Genomic DNA, 13,520 nt, shown 5'->3' on the forward strand with positions numbered 1-13,520 from the left:
TTGGGTACCATTATATTTAAATTGCATTTAAGAAAAGTTTAATCTTCGCTATGTTGCCATACAGGGGCATACTAGCTGTTTCACTAACATATAGTTTTATATATAAGAGGGGTTGCGGATAACAGATGGATACCCAAAAGCGTTACAGACGGACGGACGGACATCCCGATCACTATATACCCTCCCGCTTTTCAAGCGAAGGATATAATAATATATGATACTGCTGATTTTTTCTGTCAGTACGATGATTTCCACCATCGAAAAACAATGTTTTCCTAACCCTTTAGGCTCGATAAATCTTTACTCCTTTAGATTCTGAATCATCGCATTGACCTTAAAATATAGCTATAATCGTATGTTATGAGATCAACATATATCATCAATTCATTCCAAATAAGCTCAGGTGAGCTTTTTGGTCAAAATGCTTCTTTACCTGTTTTTTCCCCCTAAAAATTTCAGCTTTAATCCACATGGAGTCATTTTTCTACGGGGGTAATTTTTCTTCACGTGGGTTCTGCAAATTTTTAGGGGGGTGACACGTTTTCTACGGGCAAAAGGGTCATTTTTATACGTCGAATAATGACCGGGGGTCATTCTTAGACAGCACAGCGAAATATGACCCCCGGTCATTATTTGATGGGGGTCATTATTCGTCTTTACACCGTCGTCGATTCAGTGTATAAATAATGGACTAACAATTGGTATGAAAAACGTCAGTCTTATGTATTTTTATCTTCACAATGGCCAAGGTGACTGTAAAATTGGCAGTGATTGTAAATGCAATTTAGGTAAAGGGAAATTAAAAAAGAAATATACTTGTACGTATCTCACATCTTCTTATATTTCAGATAATATTTTATTCTAAGGAAAAGCAAATTTCAACTTGTGAACAAAAAATCAAAAATTTAAGTTAATAAAAAATTTTTTTCTTTGATTTTGTATGAGATTGTGTTTTTACTTTTTGTATTATTTCATGCGAAATTAAAATACTTTTATGATGATGCAATGATTGTAATTGGCTATATCGAGGGACATTAATTACTGGTTTTATCATTAACTTTGATTAATAATGAGAGACCTCTAGAATTAATGATAATGTATCAATGTTCTTGAAAATATTTTTCTAATGATACTTTTATTTAAACTTCTGTGATTGGGAATAAGAGCCATGTAATGAGTATTACCATTCTAAAAATATGTATAAAACCTTTGTGTTTGTAAAAATTGAAGATTATTATTAAATAGCCATTGAAACGTTCAATCTTGTGTCAGTAAGTCTGATAAAGCTGTAATCATTTTACATCATAGTACATGTAATCAAATCATGAATCAGCTTTATTGTGAAGAATCTTCCAGACTCTTAGTAGTGTCAAATGAAAGTTGTTTTTATTTTTTTCAAATCCAAATGCAGTTAAAATTGATTAGTTATGACCACACACACATAAACACAAATATTCTTTTGATTAACAATTTTAATTGAAGGAAAACAACTAAACATTTGCAGCAGGATCATTATTAACCAGGAAAACATTGATTTGTAAAAAAGTGGAGACAGTTTAAATTTATAACGTCATATTTGGAAAGTATCAATTCAACAAAAATACAATGGTGGTGAATTTACGTACTTTTTTGAATTCATAAAGTCATAAGAATTTCAATTCAAACACCAGTTAATCTATATTTTAAAGATAATTTAGGTCGTCAGTCCTAGCTGTACGGGTATATCCTAATGAATCCTTGAAAATTTCTCAGGTCACGGTCTTAAAGAACACAATAAGCATTAAAGATCCATATGTAACAAGTGTAAGAATATTCCTATTAGCTTTACTGATTCCATTTGTGCTTTCGATGATTCTTTTCGGAAATATTCTTGAAGACTTTGAAGTCTGTGGGTCATCTATTTTATATTCTGAAATATAAATTTCATTTTCATGTAAATGATAGACAATTTCTCTAATTAGACTTTATTTCCTGTTCAGGAATAACTAGAATATCTGTGTCATGTGACAGACAACAAAGTTGTATGCATAAAAAAAAGAACAGGGAAATTTTTTTTTCTTTTAAAACTCAAAGCTTTTGCTTGAATCAAATATATTTACTGATTGCCATTTATGCAAAGGTCATTTTGCATATTGACAAACACCTTGTTTCACCTTGTTTGTCAAAGGATCATATTCTTAATATTACTTTCAAAATATAAAACCCTTTTTAAAAATCTTTGAAGATTAAACAGCAGATTTTCACTATTGTATATCCATAGTTGAACATTATAATTACATACTCTCTATTCACATACATGCAGTCCAATACATCAAGATCCATACTTTCCTATCTCCTATCTCAGAAAAAAATAATAACCATAGCCACTTGCAAGAAACTTATATAGTTTACTGACTGTAATTGCCATTTATTTCAATTGAAGGTTTAGGTTTACAAATAAAAATGTTTATTTCATAAAGATGTTTAACGAGGTATTATAAATATTTAAGACTTACCTAGTATACATGTGTTATTCACTAAATAATAATTTTCACAACATTTCGTGATTTTTCCTTCTTTTATTCTAAAAAAAAATCAACTTAATATCATATATCATTCAAAATTAAATAATTATGGGAAAAAACTTTTTAAAATAAAATTAGGGAATTTAATTGCCCTCACCTTTCGTAGCAAATTTCACTAGCAGCACTCCAGAAACATAAAAGTGGTAAATGAACAAAAACGATAAGGTAACAAAACCTCATACTTAACAGCGTCATATGCTTCAAAAATTGTAAAATTGGATTTTATTGAAACAAACAACCTCTTAATTAGTGCAAAGATGATAAAAAGCAGGAAAGGTTTTTCTCCTAAATAAACATGTATTTGAAATCTTTAAATAAAATTTCTAATATTTCCTGTTGTAACACCAGTCGATGAAATATTGACAATATCAAATTAGATATCCGATCAAAAAATTTCTGAAAATTCTGGAAGAGCTTGAAAATTGGCTTAATGTCAGAGCGAGAAAATTTTTAGTAATTTCAAACGATATTACAAAAAAGTACTTTATCAATGTCATATATTGAATAATTTACATGTGATATTTCCGAAAAGTTTTAAAGGTCAAGTACCCATTTCCATGAGTGTTTAAAAATTTGGCGTTGGAGTTTTAAGGTCTGCTTTCAATTAATTGCAAAAAAATCTTCAATCCCCTTTGTGTCAGAATAGAGAGCAATTAAACGCACTAAAGTAGAAAGGTAACCTTAATATACATTTTTGACATAAAAAGAAAACCTTCTAACATGTTGTCAGAATGGATCCAGAGAATCAGATGCATATTAAAATCTTCCATTAAGCGAATGATTGGTAAAATACAAAACAAAAAAAAAAAAAAAAAAAAATCAACAAACAAACAAACAAACAAACCCCCCCCCCCCCCAAAAAAAAACAAAAAAACAAACAACTATCCCTCTGTGTTAAATAATTCAGAATTGAAAACAAAATATAATTGAATGCACGATCAGAACGTATTGTCCCTTCTGACAAAGTAGGTATCAACATTATCTTTCTTTGAAAGGCTCACTTTTTAAATCTATATTTAAGAAGAGTGCAGATTTAATTCTACATATGATATGCAACTTATACCAATAGCTTCCTTTCTTATAAGGAGGAAATTCTTTAAATTATATACCAGTTTTGAATACCTTAAATATTCCCAACAACCAAAATTGTTGATTTAAGATATCTATATGGATTGCGACCTTCATGAAAATGCTTACAGACAAAGAAAAATAGCCACTTTATGTATATATAACACCAAGCCTCTCTCTTTACTACTCAATAAGATATAAACAGTTACTGTAGTACTAGTGAAGGAGAGACATACATCAGGAGTACTGTGTAACAATATTTTCGAGAATTGGTATATATAAGATAGAAATACATAAAAATTGTAAAGAACTTTTGTAAAATTTGAAATCACAAAGTTTTTGCAAAATTACAAGCATAACAATTTACAACCTTTCAACTTAATATGCAACTTTTCCCAACAATAAATTAAAGCCCTGATTTTTTTTACATTATTGAGAGCTTTTTTTAAATGAAATTAGAACTCGTAAATTTACAAACATTTTCAATGGTCATTGGCAAAATTTATTAAAAATCATTCTGATTATACACACGAGTACTCTGAAGTTGATATCAAACAGAGGCTTGGGTTTCTGAATGACAATATCTTTGCAGTTTTTGGAGACCAGGTTTACTATGAATCTATAGGAATTTCGATGGGTACCAATGGCGATCCGCTATTAGCAGACCTATTTTTGTATTCAAATAAAGTAGAATGTGTTCAAAATCAAAAAAGCTTTCTACTCGACATTTTGATACAATGTATATCGACGGCGTATTGTAAATTAATAATTACAATGCTTAATTACATCCTTATTTCTATGCAATAAAACTGTTAATTGTTTCCATGCTTATTTTTATACGATATTGGATTGAATCCCACTGTATATATGACGTATAGAGATGTCCTTCAGATTAGACCGTATGAATTCAAATCCCGTGTCGCAATGGTGCTGGTACGAAAATCCTCAATACTCAATAGCTGTGAGTGTCGAGCATAGGATAAAATTAGCTTCTCATCTCCATATGAGTGAGATTATAATATGCCTATCAGCTCTCATTCATTACAAATCTGAAATTAAATGTATTGTTTCAAAAATCATTTTTTACCTAAAGCTTGCCCTTCATGGTAGCCTAGCTGTTGAGATCTCTTGGTCGGGAAACCGGGACACGGATTTTATTGTCGTTCTCAAAGCCTCATTATATCATACATATTTATGTGAATTACACTTTTTGCACATTCTGGAGGGAAAAAATATAAACTCAACTCACGTGGATTTGCACATATTTCAAAAGTGAAGAAATATCAATAAACAACATTAAAAGAAGTTAGGATAAGTACTTATGAGCTTATTGTCGTTGGTGACATAAGTACAGTGTTTTAAATACCAAAGCATTAAGAAACCCTCATTGTAATCTACATTACGTTATGTGATCTGAGACACATTGTGACGTTTGAGAAACAAAATGAGCATTTTATTTTAGCAGAGGGAAAAGTTGTACCTCATAATGGATATTTGCAATGAGGTAATGTGTCCTTTTTCGCTGACAACCCTGAAGACGTGAGTGGATCCAATATTTGATTGGATTGTGACTGTCTGTTATTTTGTTTGTACCCCCCCCTTATTTTTCGTTGGCAGACAGTTATTCAGAGTATTTTTTTTTTTTAAAACTTATGTTGTTTATAGATTGGTCAACATGTAATAAATGAATATTGCACTTTTAAAAAAGATTACAAGGTTTGAAGTCGTATTCTAAACTGCCTGACCCCCCCCCCCTTTTTTTCGTATGTACATCATGTAACAATGTCATTATTGTGCCGAGATTCAGATTGTACAATGTTCTGCCTTAGGTGTGTTATGCTGTATATTTTAGTCCCCTTTTTCTTACCCCCATTTTTTAAATTGTGCTTTACTTCTTTCGTCATTTACTTTAATAAACGTCAAAATTTCACTTTTATATGATGATATTTGTTTTTGCCTGCTTTTATATAAAAAAGAACAAGCTCAGTCATATGGCAGGAAATCTACGGAACATAATGTATAACATGCCCTGTTATACATGAAGTTCAGTTCCTAATTAATAATACTTTACTAAATTCAACAGAGTGCAAAGGAAAAGAAAAAAAATTCGAAATAACGTCTAAAATTTTATAATAATTCAAAATTATTATATTTCTGTTTGTGTCGTGTAAGTCTTTTGAGATGTCTTGTCTTAAAGCATGTACAAGTCAAGGCACTTTGGACTATCCTTAAGAGTTTGGATATATTAATTCCTTAAACAGATATAAATAATTTCACGAAAGACATTCGCCTGCATGGCACAGAAGTTGCATTCTATGTTGTTCAGTTTTTTAAGATGTTCACTTTTGAAATGGTTAAATGTTAGCCGAGTAGATCATGTACACTCATCAGATATCCCAATATTAATTGACAAGGCTTCAGAAATATTCTTTTAAATTCTCTCAAGATATTATGACATCGAATCTGATATAACATTTCCGAAAATAATTGAAATCAATTCTCCTTATTTTTCAACCAAATTTATTTTTACTTCTCAGGGTGAATTAGATATGTCTAATATGAAAGCAAAGACATCTACTTCCTCAATAAAAAAGGAATTTAGAAATTCAATAGCCTATGATCGGTCAACTTAAGGATGTAAGGAAAGTTTTTTTCCGATTTTTTTTATTTATCACATAAAAGTACAATGACATGAATGAGAAGATATTTAATTTTTAATTTTTCTTATGTTCACAGAGTTCTTTCTTGCTACTGATGAGGTTTTAACTGTATTTTGATGACACAAAAATTAGACAGCAGACACTAAAACAGATGATGTGCATGATGTTTATGCACAAAAAGTAGGCATATACTTTTTGAATGTGTGACATACATTTAGCAACAGGTCGACACATCCTTTCAAAGACATATCAAATATTTGTCAAGAAGAAGAATATGGAGATAACGAACAGTATTCAATCTCAACGTCCATTATACAATATACAAAATAAGAGCAGAGCAAACACGGACCTCCGAAACATCAGAGGTGGGATCAGGTGCCATGGATGAGTGAGCATCTCGTGCCGACCGGTCACGCCCGCCGTGTGCTCGTTGTCATGATCAGGAAATAACGTAAAAAAATCCGTCGTCAATTCAGTGTATAAATAATGGACTAACAATGGGTATGAAAAACGTCAGTCAGCATTTGTCTCAATGATAAATTGTATTTGCTGACAAGGTCATTGTATCGACCATAGAATTTACGAAATGACGACTTTAAACGAGACTGTTGATATTCTTGTTTCATCAACTTGCTTGTCAATAATTTACCTCGTTTAAGAAATTGTTCATACGTAGAGCACGCTCTTGCGTATCGAATCAACTGAGATATATATACTCCGTATGAAGGTGGTGAAGGTATATTGCTGCTTAAGTAAGGGAAGTTGACGATAGAAAAGTTAAAGTCATCACGTTTATCATATAGCTTGGTTGTTAGATTACCATTAGTGTCTTTTTCAAGTAAAATATCCAAGTATGAAGCAGAAGTGTCGGACTCTGTGGTATCTTTTATCTCAAGCTCACCAGGATATATTTTATCGACGTAGGAATGGAAATTATCATTATTAATTGACAGTACGTCGTCGATATATCTAAATGTCGAGTTGAAGGCCACAGCAAGTGTTTTCTTCTTTTCACGCATAAGATTTTGCATAAATTCTGCTTCATATGAATATAAAAATAAGTCTGCTAATAACGGAGCGCAATTTGTACCCATGGGAATTCCAATAGATTGTTGGAATACCTGATCTCCAAAAACCACAGAGATATTGTCAATCAGAAACTCAAGCATCTTCTTGATGTCAACTTCAGAGTACTTATGTGTACAATCAGAATCTGTTTTAACAAAATAATTTTTCAAATGACCAATGACGAGGTAAGTAAATTTACGAGCTCAGTTTTTTATTGAAGAAGCAGCTGTCAATGATATCAAAAAGTCTATATTTTAATTTGCCGGGGGAATCGCTGTGTATAAAGTTGAAAAGTCGTAAGTTTTTAAGCTGTTGATTTTTGTAAAGTCTTGTGATTTCAAATTGTCCAAAAGTTCTTTAGAATTTTTAAGTATCCACATCTGATTCACACCACTTCTTGAATACATAGTTGCACAGTATTCTTGAAGTTTTTCCTTCACTACTGTCAATATTTTAGTGAGAAGTAACGAAAGAGGCTTGGTTGAACATTTACTGGAACCTGCAATGTATCTTTGTTTGTAAGGATTCTTATGAAGTTTCGGAATCCAATATATATAAGGTAGTTCAAATTCATTTTGGCTCTGTGGAATATTAAAAGTATTTAAAACTGACAGGTGATTTTGAAGAATTTCTTCCTTAGAAAGAGAAGTATGAGTATAAGTAGGATTACCACTTGTAGAATTAAATCAAAGTTCTTCTAGAATGCAATTTATATAATGAGCCTTACAAACGAAGACAATGTTGTTACCTGCTTTGTCGGCAGGAACCAGTATGTACTGATCGTGTAATCTATCTAATTCTTTTTTCACTTCTGGTTTATTGAACACAGAAGGATACATGGTATTCATTTTGCCCCTCAATCTTTTGATACGTGACTTTAACATGGATCTGATACATTTAATTCATTCTGACAAGGTGTCAATGTCTTCTTTTTCATATCTGGCCCATCGTCTGGCGTAATTTTCAACAGAATCCATAATATTTATGAAATTCCGACGCCAGTTGAAGGATCGGGGTTCCCTATATTTAGGATTTTTTAAAATAAGTGATCTAAGGTCCTCATTACGAACTATATATACGTCACCTGTAATAACGTGTCCAGCAGGACTATAGTTATAGGGCGAAGAAGAACATGAGCACGAAGGGGGGTTATTTTTCAGATAGTCGATATCCAGGCCATGTAAAGTGTTTTTGTAATTGAAAAGTTTGGAAGCAATGGTCGATGTATATTTGTAGCATATACTTGGTGTAGTCTTTAACTTGAAATATGGTGGAATACAAGACTGGACCCTTTTGTGATTAAGAATATTACTTATATTAACCGCGTCAATTCCTTTATTGGCATATTGAAGTTAAAGGAAAAGACGGATTGTTTTAGCTGGATTTTCTTCCATGAAACGTGCGGGTTTAAAAAGCCTATGATATGCAATATCCATAATCACAGATCAGAGCCTATATTCAGGTGACGAGGAATCTAAAATTGGATGTTCCTTGGCCTTTTCAAGAAGACTATTTAAAAGTTTCAAAGGGACAGAGTAAAGTTTTGTTCGAATATGATGTAGACCTAACTGTTGATTTACATAAGGTAGTAATGAATCAAAAGAGACGTCGTGTATTGCAGGTTTATTGTACGAACGATGTCCATGACTACGCTTACGTCTCTGAGTATTGTTAAAAACTCCCTTCACATTTACATTATTACACTGCGGGCTTGAAAGATTTCCAACACTAACGACATTGTCATTACATCCATAGGGAAAGGCTGTCCCTAGTTTCATAATCCAAAATTCTTCTCGTTGTCTACGGAAAGGTGTACTCAACGACGGACTATTTGTGTGATAAATCTTTCCGAGAATTCTAACTTTCATTGATAAAATAGAATGATCAGGTGAATTAAAATGTTTATATAAAAGCTGCTGACCACCATGATTTATTTGAAATCGATGACCTGATATTCTTTTGTTAAGCGATCCCTTGGTTTCACCGACATAAATAAGTCCACACAGATTACATTCTATTCCATAGACAACATTTGAAGATTTGCAGTTCAGATTTTCCCCAGTTTTGGTATAAAAGCTCTGTCCAGTAAGATTACTGGTGAAAGAAATGTCAGTTATCAAAATGTCACAGATTTTACAGTTTCGCACAGCACATTTTGAAACCGAAGACATTGGATCGGAAAAGGAATTATCCAATATATCTGTAATAGAAACTTGACACTCTGTCAATTTGGTATATGATGTATTGGTTTTATACCAAAACTGGGAATCTGAAGACTGTACATATGACATATGTTTAATATCCCTGAGGATAATTCAAGTCATACAGTCAAGATTTCAGTATGACAAATAATTGAGAAATGTCTTTCTTTAACATTTTCTCATGTTTTCAGTTGATGCAGGATTTAAAATGTGAAACAACAAAAAGTAAATAATCATATATTATCACAGAAAAAGATGTCCAGCAGTTCTTTCGTTTGGATGTTTTAAAGATATATGTATATTTCTGTTGAATAAATCCTAAAGCTTCCTGCTAGAAATGAATTATTCTTCTCATTTGATATGAGTATATTAATTATTATACTTTCTATGAAGATCAGGTCTTCCAACAATGTGTTTTTCTTCTAAAACCAAGATTATTACATTAATGTTTCCGCCATGGAAGAAGAATATTTAAATAAAAAAACCTTTTACGAGGAATAGAATTATCTTGCCACGTTTCTAGTATCAGTATTACAACCAAAATACGAGTATACCAATCCATGCTATTCTGTAACACTGCCATTGATACAACTTAAGCAAATTTACTTTTTTTTTATATACTTCGAAGAATTACTGCTTCAACACCAGTCCCATCTGTATTTTCATAACGTTGTGGATCAGCACTATTTGCATGTTGAGGTTGTAATGATCTTTTTTGAAATTTCCTCACTTCCCTGACTAGTATTACTAAAAATACAACAGTTAGGAGAGTTCCGACGATAATAATAGCATTGCTGTAATTGGAATGTGATATGGTATTTTTTGATGGTTTTGTGGTTTGAATGATGCCTTCCAATTTCGTTGTTGACATCTGAGAGGTGTTGAAATGCATGAATGTGTTCTTGTTATAACCTGTAATTTTATTTACTTTCATAAATTACATATTTCACTTCTAAATGATATTAATTTTGTTTTTTTCCTGCTTTTAACAAAAGAAATAAAGCTAGTCGTTTGGCAGGAGAACAAATGAACATTAGATATATTTCACCTTTTTAACCTTCATATATTAATATTGCATCATTTAAAAAAAAGAATTTCTCTATTATGATGAAAAACTGAAAGATGATTGCAACATTCCTCAAAGGAAGTTTACTTTGATGCAACAAAAATATTACTTGACATTAAAATAGCTGTAAAATCATGATTTTATTATAATATAAATAATAATCCAGGTTTTATGTGAAGATACGCTCTTATGCGAATATACTCAAGTTCAGATATAATGTAAACTTTGTACGGACAGATGCACGGATAAACAGGAAGATTTATTTGGTACAAAAAAATTACAACCACCAAATTTATGTCTGCAAAGTCTATAAAATTTAAGCATCTGCGTAGAGTGTTTCAGATAAAACTGCAAATAATTTTTTGTATGTGTATACATAGTGATAAATATGGAGTTGACATCAAACATGTACAAAAAAAAAAACCGAACATTATGACATACCTACCGTATTCAATGTTTAACGACCATAGTTTGTATCTAAAAGTGAATAGTCCAAATGAGAATGTTTCACTTAAAGAATTTGAAAATTTGGATTATTATTGTTATGAAAAGAAAATTGATTTTCTAACAAATCTTTTAGTGAAAATATGCTCTATTACACTCTGACATGATATGAATTATTCATCTCAGAATTTTTTTTATTTTTTTCATCAAGGACAGAAAATCTTTCAATACTTTAAAGTGCACAATGACTGTGTCTGGTTCCACTCTCGTGAATTTGGTTCATTCCAATTTTATCGATATCAATTTGATCGTTATCTATGCACACATTTTAATTAGTTTAAAATTTAAAATTATTCAAAATAATTATAGTTATTGACAGTTGTTTAAAATTCCTGCATTATACATTAAATACCAAAAATAAAGAGTGTGCTAAAATTTCAAGCACCTGTGATGAACAGTTGCTGAGAAACCGACACAAATCTCTTACGGCAAGACACACCGGGGCAAAATCACAAGGGTCAAAATAGTATAACCATTCTCCTTAGAGATGTATTTTATTATCGTGTATGAAGTTGGAGGGCTTTACCTGTATTTTGTTTACAATCGAAAATACGTTTACAATCTGGACAAGAACAGGCAGCATTACATCCAATTCTATACGTCAATCCCACACAAGGTTGAAAGCAATTACACTCAGAGCATCCAGAAGGGCACACTAAGAATCAGTATTATACATTTAATAAAAGTGAAGTTCTATTACAGTAAAGTTTTCTCTTGAAAACATCACAATTATTCTGAATTAAAAAAAAAATCTTTGACTCACCTTTACAAGTATTGTTTACTAAGTAGTAATCTACACAGCATTTCGTAATTTTTCCGTTTTCTATGCTGAATTTAAAAATAAAAAAAACGTTACTTTTTTCTTACATCTTCATTATTATATACCCTTTTTAAAAAAATTCTCTGTATTATATGAAATAGAATAAATATTAATGTTTTACCTGTCATAACAAGATTTATTTTCAGTCCGAAAAAATGGAAGTAACATATAAACAAAAAGAAGGTTTACAAACGTCATTTCAATAGAGTGAACTTTGAGGTAAATGTTTTGAAACTATATGGAAACTCTGTGTATCAACTCACTCTTTCAGTAATTACCCAGATGTTAATCATTCAAAAGGCGGAAATGTTTAGGAATTCGATTTTTAATTTGATTTTGCAAGTTTAATTACATTCAGAAAATAAAATATAATTTACGTTTAAGTATACTAGAGCACATTTTAGTAGTTTGAATTTTTGTTTATGTTTGATGGCTCATTCAAAATGCACCTGCATCCTTTAACACGATTGATTGAATGATTGTATATTGTTTAACGTCCCTCTTGAGAATTTTTCACTCATATGGAGACGTCATCGTATGCCGGTGAAGGGCTTCAAATTTTGATCTTTACTCGGGACTCAGGGCCATTGAGCAGTGAGGGATCTTTATCGTGCCAATGCCTGCCGCTGACACGGGGCCTCGCTTTGTAAGGTCTCATCCGAAGGACCCGCAACTTTCACTTCAAAGTGCCGAGCGCATGGCGAAGGAACAGTTGCTACCCATTTTATCGACTAGGTCAGCCGCGACTCACGACCTACCAATCACGGAGCGAACGCTCTACCGACTGAGCTACTGCGAACAGTCCTTTAACACGAACATATATGTCAAAAACTAACAACTAGTTACAGGAATACTTTATTTATTTTGTTATGAAATGGCTTATTAAAATATATCATCAAACTGAATTACAATGAGAAAGAAATATATAGAAATTTAATATATAACCCTTTGAAAGTCATGAGTCAGATGATTTAATTTTTTTCATAAAGTCATTTTAGTTGTAACATGCAGTTTTCTCATTCTCAATGCATGATCAGGATATTCCTGCCGATTGAGACCACGTGTCCTGAAAAATGAATCGTTTCCTTGATTTAATTTTTCTACATACTGATATTTTTTCTACAAAATATCAAACATTATCATAGTACTGATGTGTTATCTATGAAACAAAACAAAAAAAAAAAAACAAAAAAAAAAAAACAAAAAACAAAACAAAACAAAACAAAACAAAAAAAAAAACCCGTTTTAGTGAAGGTAGATGCTCACATTTTTAACTACATGTAGTTTAAAATTACTGTATACAGGGTTGTTTTCGCCCCGTGTTTCACATTTGGACACAAGTTTGCCCTGTTTTGAATTCGCCCAGAAAGTTTTTTTTTTGAGATAGTGCACTGTTTACTTATAATTCGCCCCGTTTTAAGTTCGCCTACTTCCGACTAGGGTGAATTAGGGGCGAAAATTAAACGGAAGCAAAATATATAAAGTATTCAAAATTGTGCCGAATTGTTAAAAATTTCTCCATTATACACTGAATACATGAAAAAAAGTGTGCTTAAATTTCTAGCATCT

At 31.6% G+C, this 13,520-nt stretch overlaps 1 protein-coding gene and 1 long non-coding RNA gene across 2 annotated transcripts; both read right to left on the minus strand.

Annotated features, from left to right (window-relative positions):
• Positions 1 to 1,575: 1,575 nt before the first annotated feature.
• LOC134257079 (uncharacterized) lies at positions 1,576 to 2,814 on the minus strand. Its single transcript, XM_062739722.1, has 3 exons — positions 2,662 to 2,814; positions 2,496 to 2,563; positions 1,576 to 1,909 (listed from the first exon to the last, which is right to left on the minus strand). The coding sequence occupies exons 1-3, from the start codon at positions 2,757 to 2,759 to the stop codon at positions 1,749 to 1,751; spliced, it is 327 nt and encodes a 108-aa protein (XP_062595706.1). The 5' UTR covers positions 2,760 to 2,814; the 3' UTR covers positions 1,576 to 1,748.
• An 8,878-nt stretch (positions 2,815 to 11,692) lies between these two features.
• Positions 11,693 to 12,134, minus strand: LOC134257078 (uncharacterized). The gene is made up of 3 exons (XR_009989852.1): positions 12,073 to 12,134; positions 11,895 to 11,959; positions 11,693 to 11,786 (listed from the first exon to the last, which is right to left on the minus strand). It is a non-coding gene; the product is annotated as an uncharacterized LOC134257078 (long non-coding RNA).
• Positions 12,135 to 13,520: the final 1,386 nt, after the last annotated feature.

This window comes from Saccostrea cucullata, unplaced genomic scaffold (assembly GCF_032062105.1).
Source record: "Saccostrea cucullata isolate Sc308-1 unplaced genomic scaffold, CSIRO_AGI_Scuc_v1 ctg3965, whole genome shotgun sequence".
NCBI classification, from domain to species: domain Eukaryota; kingdom Metazoa; phylum Mollusca; class Bivalvia; order Ostreida; family Ostreidae; genus Saccostrea; species Saccostrea cuccullata.